Source organism: Scleropages formosus, chromosome 14 (genome assembly GCF_900964775.1).
Source record: "Scleropages formosus chromosome 14, fSclFor1.1, whole genome shotgun sequence".
NCBI lineage: Eukaryota > Metazoa > Chordata > Actinopteri > Osteoglossiformes > Osteoglossidae > Scleropages > Scleropages formosus.
In genome coordinates, this window is record NC_041819.1 from 228,200 (window position 1) to 236,203 (window position 8,004).

The 8,004-nt window shown below is 43.0% G+C and overlaps 1 protein-coding gene across 1 annotated transcript; it reads right to left on the reverse strand.

Annotated features, from left to right (window-relative positions):
* Positions 1-408: 408 nt before the first annotated feature.
* Positions 409-6,117, reverse strand: cfap410 (cilia and flagella associated protein 410). Its single transcript, XM_018766021.2, has 7 exons — positions 5,926-6,117; positions 5,211-5,229; positions 5,022-5,068; positions 3,971-4,200; positions 3,526-3,670; positions 3,221-3,317; positions 409-1,129 (listed from the first exon to the last, which is right to left on the reverse strand). The coding sequence occupies exons 1-7, from the start codon at positions 6,000-6,002 to the stop codon at positions 977-979; spliced, it is 768 nt and encodes a 255-aa protein (XP_018621537.1). The 5' UTR covers positions 6,003-6,117; the 3' UTR covers positions 409-976.
* Positions 6,118-8,004: the final 1,887 nt, after the last annotated feature.

The following is an 8,004-nucleotide window of genomic DNA, read 5'->3' on the forward strand; positions in this document are numbered from 1 at the left end:
ATACTAAGACAAATATTTGACAGACTGAGGTTAGACACCCACCATACCTAACTGTTTTGACTTACATACAAATCCAAAGACAGACTGAGGAACAGAACTTGTTCGTCATCCGGGGACTGCCTGTAGTCTTTTTAAATTTCTTCCCCCTAAGAATGTGGTACAGTTATAATATGGAACTTGATAACATTATTGCAACTTATAAGCACTAAACACACACACACACACACACACACACACACACACATTTTCTGAACCGCTTGTCCCTTACGGGGTCACGGGGAACCAGAGCCTACCCGGCAACACAGGGCGTAAGGCCGGAGGGGGAAGGGGACACACCCAGGACGGGACGCCAGTCCACCGCAAGGCACCCCAAGCGGGACTTGAACCCCAGACCCACCGGAGAGCAGGACTGCGGTCCAACCCACTGCGCCACCGCACCCCCTAAGCACTAAACATTATGAAGAAAATCAAAATACCTTTTCTCACTTGCATAAAATACAGTTATATAGAATGGCATTTGAAAATAAGAATTCATCTTATACCGTGTAAAAAAAAATTCTCACGTAATTCCTTAGGCAGCTTAATACACACTTTTTGCAGTGTATCGATATCAATGTTGATGCAACTGAATTAAACTGTTCTAAAAGCATGTTGAATATCCAAGAGAGTTGGATATTCCAATGAAACCATTGCATACACTGCACTACACGTTACGGATTTGACAAGTGTGCTGCATGTGACCAGAGAAACGACCAGTAGGTGCAATGTTGACAACCCAGAACGAGTTAAATAAAATAAATAGGACTAAACAAGTAACAGTACCACAATGTGTCAATATTTAATTGTAGCTATGGTTAAAGACCTTGTGTGTGATAAAGACACCTGTAAACCTGCTATTGTGCAGCAGAGCTTTGAAAGCTCATCACTTCCTACCAAAACGCTATCAGTGTCTCCCCCTGGTGGTGATTTACACCCCTCAGTGTTCGATGAGATCAGCAGGGGCAGCAGCAGCCTGGTTCCCATATTTGCGCAGGGTGCGAAGCCTGTTCTCTGCCGTCCTGTGGACAACCTGCAGCTCCTCAACATCCAGCTCTTTGAGCAGCAGCAGGACAGCGTCCAGCACGTGTCTCTGGACAGGGGGGCACAGGTGTCTGTGAGGCAGCAACTAAAAGACTACCTGTACAGTCAATGGGAGGCTTAAAACTGCACTTGCAAAAACACATTTACACTGGCTCCTCATGTTACAAACTGTAAAAGATATAAACTCTTTTCCCCCTTCGTTTTCGGTTCCATTGTCTCCACTTACCCATTTCCTAGAATTTATTTTGTTGCAGAGCCAGCGTCACCTGTGTTCACCTGCATACAACAATATACCACACCTAAATAGGAGTGTGGGGGCCACCTTAATTCACACCGCTTCCACTGTTTACAGCTTGCGCCGAGTGGTCCTGAGTCAGCAATGAATAAGATAACAAACACCACACGTTTTAAGTGAAGTTAAATTAGTCAAAACACTAAATTATGAAACTGAATAGGAAATTGTGGAACTTGTTTAATTTTCAGTTTTTAAATTTATTTTAATGTTTAAAATTAATAAGTCTATTATTCTTCAAGAAAATTTTGTTTTTAATAAAGCTCTGAGATGTTTACAGAACCTAACCAGCAAATAATTCAATGGGATAGCTCCGTGAAGTTGGCCCCCGTACAAAAAGCACAAATGAAATAAACCTTATGATTCGTTAGCGCTACATTTGTGCCGTTTTGTGCTGTAAAAGTTAAAATTTGTGCCATTGCAGTTTTTGAGATATTAACATTTATTTCGGAAGTGACATCACTTCAGCCCCCCCTGCAACGCATGAATGCAAATTTCGGCTCACTCATTTGTGCTACAATTGTGCCAATTTGTGCCATTAAAACTGCGTTTATCTCCTTTCATTCTGGAGATATTAAAGGTTGTTGGCACTTGACCTCGCTTCATTGCCATGCCTGTAATTTTAACTATAGGTTTTTAGGGAGATGTCACTGACGATGTCGAAAAACTTCTGAAGAGGAACAAGAGGAGGAGCAATTTTACAGCACATGTTTATTTATTCACGTTTTTTGTTAAGTCAGCATTGTTTCCCATAACATGTGTTGTGTGTACTGGACGCTGGAAACATTGCAGTGTATTTGACCATATTTTCAGTTCTGTTGTTCATTTAAAAAATCCAAAGTTAACTGTAAAGTGCTGTTTCTTCCCCCACTCACTGTGTTGACCTGGGTGAATCAACGCTGTTCATTTAACAGGAGCAGTTTTTCCCCTCGTGTGTTCGACCACAATATGGACCGGTGAGTGAAGTAGGAGGGATAGGATCAGGTAAAAAGGCAGTAGTATTATACAGACTGCAAGTCATAATGTACATATTATGAATATTGCCAGAAATAACGTGTCATATAGTCACTACTATCTGAAATACCGCAGTGATGTCACGTGTAATATATACAATACCTTAATATTTAAAAAGCAAGAGAGACAGGACCGCTGTTCGAACAGCACAAACATTGCACTAATGAATGAGCCCGAAACCAAGTTTCTCCGGTATTGTAGGGGGGCTGGAGCGAGGTCACGTACCATGTAAATAACCATGTATAGCTCCAGAACCAAAGGAGGTAGAACCACGGTTTAAACGGCACAAATGCAGCACAAATGAATGAGCTCGAATTCGAGTGTCTGTGGCATTGTAGGGGGGCTGGTGATGTCACGTGCTATGTAAACAACCCTATTATCTCTAAAAGTAAGAGGGATAGAACTGCAGTTTGAATGGCACAAATGTAGCACAAACAAATGAGCCCGAATTCGACTTCCTGGGGTGTTGTAGGGGGGCTGGAGTGACGTCACTTCCGAAATAAATAAATGTTAATATCTCAAAAACTGCAATAGCACACATTCTAATTTTTACAGCACAAATGTAGCACTAATGAATAAGGTTCATTTCATTTGTGCTGTTTGTAGAGGGGCCAACTTCAGAGCTCAAAGGGATGTCTGTGTTAAGCTTTATCAATTGTGACTTCAGAGGCAGAAGTTATTTATAATAATTTAAAATAAAGTGGACTTATTAAACAGTTACAAACAAACAGACTTCTGGTCACAGCATTTGTAAGATGAGGAGCCATGTGATGACAAGACAACAAAACTCATCCCTACACGTTTGTTATCATAAAGATAAATCATCTGACTGACCCTTTTCCCCAAAGTCAGCCCTGCATCCCGGGGCAAAGAGAAGGACGGGAATTTATCTCTAGGTATTGGCTTCATTCCCAGCTGCTCACGGATCTTGCTGCAACAGTAAGAAAAGTGGAATTTATAACTTATTTCTGGTGCTGTAGAAACACTTTCTCTCTTTCGCGTGTGCGCACGCGCGCACACACACACACACACACACACACACACAAACATACACACACTATGCTACCATAAATCTGGCAGCCAACAGAGGTGTGAAACCAGGTGTGAAACCAGGTGTGAAACCAGGTGTGGGCGCTCACTTGGTCTCCTCCATGCTGTAGTTGAGGGGGTCGCTCTCGGTCTCCGCCTCTGATGGAACACTGGTGGAATTGGGGATGGGGGCCGGGGGACTGCTGATCTCCTCCCCCTTCTCCAGAGCCTGGGTCAGTTCCTCCTCCGTTACCACTGGCGACCACAGAGAGAGGAGCACTGAAACCATGCCGTGTTCTTCCAACTTGGTCCAGGGCAGCACAGCTCAGCCACTTTACACAATGCAGACAGAACACTTCTCTTCTTGTTTAATAGAAAATTACTGAGAGCTCTGCGCGCGTATGACAATGCATCCAACTGACGGAGGCCCAGAGCCAGCAATGCCAGCAGTCCCCCCCCCCCATTTAGAAATTTAAAAAAAAAAAAAAAAAAAGAAAAGACTTGAGGTTCAAAAAAGACCCTTGGTCTGGTCCACTCAAGTCTTGTGGGTCGCACCTTGGTTGTCCAGCTTACGCAGGCCAGGAAGGTTGCGTAGCACCGTCAGCCGATAATCAGCTGGCTCAAAGCCACAGCAGGGGTTCTCCGCCAGCCACAGTACCCGTAGTCGGCTCAGGTGACGCAGGTGACAGAGCTCCGCCAGGCTCTGGATGTGGTTCCGGCGCAGATACAGTTCGCTCAGGTTCAGGCACTGGCCAAGAGGCTCGAGGGAGGAGATCTGATTGGCACTGGAGAAGAACACCACCAGGATTCACTGCACAGAACATCACAAAAGTTGTCATTATTGCCATTTATGCATGTCAATGGATTTTTACTTTTCTCCAAAGGGACTTACAACATTAAGGTACTTTACAATTATTTATCCATTCATACAGCTGGGTAATTTTTTTTACTGGAACAATTTAGGGTAAGTACCTTACTCAAGCGTACTACAACCAGAGGTGGGAATCAAACCTGTGACCTTGAGGTTCAAAGGCAGTCACTCTAACCGCTATACTACCAACTGTCCCCATGCTACACCAAGCTACTATGCAGCCTGGTAATTTTTACAGCATCAGTTTTAGCTAAGTACCTTAATTAAGGGTACTACAGCAGGAGCAGAAGTCAACACCACCTGCTGCCCCTTGTCCTCAGCCATCAGTGTAAGACTAACAGGGCAGCAGAGTGCTTATAAACAAAAGGCAGCACACCATAAACACATGCTCAATGTCCAAATCCCCTACTATTGTACCCTGTAGAAAGGATTTTCACCTGCACCATTCCAGTAAAATATTCAGCTGTCTCACAAAGTAAAGTTATACCAAGGGGTAGTTTTATGTTTAAATAAAAGTGTCAGACAAAGAAATGTTGTGTGATGTGACATCACAATGTGCTGTACAACAGTACCTGGGAGACTACTGGGTTTATTTTGAGAAGATACCTTACCTTTAAATAGGCTGTCCAAAATAAAGGATGCATTCAATCAGAGCTACACTTGAAAAAAACCGTACAGCAGAAGGATCCTTCACATCAGTTCTTCAAATGACAAGACAGAGCAAAACAACTTTACCTGAGCGTCAGAACTTCAATGTTGGGTATCTCTCTGAATATGGAGATCTAGAAAAAGAGCGAGAATGTTCACAGCAGCTTTAGGAATCCAGCTGGGGTTGTTTTCATTTACCACAGCGTGTTCAATAAACAAAATGGGGGGACTGTTGTGTTACGGTGGAAAACGTAGAGAACAAAAAAGCTGACTTACATCGGTCAGGTTACAGCCCCTAAAACAGAAGGGAAGGACCAGGGCACAGACACCAAAGGGAAGCAAGTTAGTAACAAATACCAATCACAATACATACACACACTGCACATCCAAGAGCAATACACATCATGCTGCTTGAAGCACTATGTAACGTGCCCACGTGCTGCAACCACCCGTCCGACGCACGACTGCACGAGGATAAATGTGTTCCATGAAAACTGTCCCTTCTCTCTCTAAAAATTTTAGACTAGAATGAGTTTAGTTTAGAGAATGAAATGACCACGCACGTCCATCACACACACGCTAGTAAGTAGCCGCGTGTACAACATTCAAAATAGAGCTGGTGGTGATCAGCTCCGTTTTCCTCCTACCGCAGTCAAAAGACACGGATGTATTTCAGATGAGCTAAAATTGCCTACAGTCAGTGTGTGTGTGTGTGAGAGAGAGAGAGAGAGAGAGAGAGAGAGAGAGAGAGAGAGCGAGAGAGAGAGATATATTGATATATATGCCCAGCAGCGGTGGACTGTCACTCTGTGTCCTAGGAGTTCCCTCCCTGCTTCAGTCTCATTCTGCCACCCAAGGGTGAACAAGCAGGGCCAGGTGAATGAACGCATGGATGAATGACGAGAGCTACACTGCTGCACTTGACTTCTCGGCTCTGACACTCACGGTTACACGTAAATTTAGCTCGCTGTTAGCCACCCCGCTCACATACCAGCAATTCAGTTTCTTCACACTGTCGAGGTCCGAGGCTTTGGCCCTCGCCAGAACCAGCTTTCGCGTTAGTTTCATTGTACCAACGAATTTTAGGCGTCCGTATATGTATTTTATTCTCTCCTAAGCAGCTTCACTCGTGCAACATTTCAAATTCTGCAACTGCAGTACCCCTTAGCCCCGCCTCACTGTTCTGGCGTTTATCTATCACTGCGCGTGCGCAACCGATTGAACACGTGACACACAAACGGCTCCATAGTGATCGCTTCCCGGGATGGAGGCTGAAGGAGGGAGGTGTCATGAGTAATAAGCCGGACGAAAGAATGTCCTTGAGGAATACAGGTTTATAAAAGCCTGAAAACCAATAATTTTTGTAGTAAAAAAATTTTGCGTTTAACTATTAAAGCACAATACTGAGTAATAACAATGAATGAAACTTAAAAGATATTTTTTAAGAATCTGCCTACTAGTTCGTTTTAAAACAAACCTGTTAACCTTGCACCTGTCATTTTCATTAAGAATTTTGTATTAAATTTGAAATTTGCTGTTATTCTTTTAAAATTTTATTTCAAAACTGATATATTTTAATTAATTTGGTATTGGTGTTAAAAAAATCACAGCTGCTTTTAGACAGTTTTCCAACTTTTACACACACTACATTTGCAGAATCATGAATTAATCATGTACTGCGGGTAGACAGTTTGCAGCCTAGTGTGGTAAATATACTGTAAGCAATGCACAAATATGCCATGGAGAAGTCGTGATTTTTAATTCGGTTTCGCTCGGGCGGGCGAGACACGCGGGATAAGCGCAAGTCATTGCTATACTGAGAACCCGCGCACGTTGTTGTCGTGGTTTTCTTATTACGTGCAGCAGGATACCATTCCATGTCATGTGAACGTCAACCGTAATAATTTTAAAACGCAGAGAGAACAAAGTCTCCAGAAAATGACATCCACCTGTCCAGCAAAATCAGATTTCCTGGGGAAAAAGTGCAGCTCGTTCAGAGATGCGGCGGTCATTCGCTCCGGTTACCTCAGAGCTCAGTCTGTGGTGAATTAGGGGTGTTACACATGGCCGCCTCAACCGTGGGTCAGGACAATGGTTTGGCACGCGCTCAGCGGGTGACGCGCCAAATCACGCCCTCGTACCACGGTGTACCTGGCGACCAGGTAACCAGTCTCCGTTTCTCCCGAGAGGTGAGGGAAAAAAGTGCTGCTGAGTCCCCTCCAGCAGCACGTTTTCAAAAGAGTATGTATAGGGCTCCTCCTCCTTTTACTAACTCGATTTTGTAATTATTAAAGGTGTTGGCCGGAGCCGAGCGCAGAAACACTGAGGTGATGAAGCAGAGCGAGGGACACACTCTGACAGGTACCTCCACACCTGGGACCAACTGCTCAGTACTTTGATTTATATGTTACACTCAACCTTACCTGAACTGCTTTTACTGTTCTTTACTGTAAATTAATACCCAATACATTGCTGTGTGTGAGGTGCGTTCAGTCCAGAGGTAAATCCTGAATGTGTGGAACCCTGGACTGTTGGTAATGTGTAAATGTAAATGAATACTGTTTAAATGGGTAAATAATTTGTTAAAATGGGTAAAAAGTTGCTTAGTGTTGCTTGAAAAGTTGCTTAAGTTTAAATTGGTAAAAAGTTGCTTTGGACAAAAGCCTCATCTAAATGAATAAATGTAAATACGTGTTTGTCATTATCTCTCCAGAGTTAAAGTATTTAAAATCCTTCTGGAAAATTGCTATGAAGAGATGTGCTGTAAAATGTAATTCGTAGTACAAAAAAATCCCAATTAAAGGTGCCCACTTAGGATATCAACTTTAATGTTTAAATGTGTGAAGTTAGTGTAAATGTTTTAAAAATGCAAAATGTGTCACCAGTAGTGCTAAGGAGGCAAAGTATTAGAGATGTATTACATCTGGTATATTTTTTCATCTATAATCAAGTTTTTGCGTACAACATACAGTGCTGCTTGAAATTATGTGAAGCCCCTGTGTCCATTACTTTTACCACAAAATGGTTATTTAATGATTTAAGATTTAGATGTGGGGTGGATGCGGTGGTG

Excerpts from the sequence above, each read along its gene's own strand:
- cfap410 (XM_018766021.2), bottom strand. The coding sequence starts at position 6,002 with ATGAAACTAACGCGAAAGCTGGTTCTGGCGAGGGCCAAAGCCTCGGAC. Across the intron at positions 4,201-5,021 it reads ATTGAAGTTCTGACGCTCAG|TGCCAATCAGATCTCCTCCC; the intron begins GTAAAGTTGTTT and ends GTTCTTCTCCAG. Across the intron at positions 1,130-3,220 it reads GGCTGACTTTGGGGAAAAGG|AGACACGTGCTGGACGCTGT; the intron begins GTCAGTCAGATG and ends CCCCCTGTCCAG.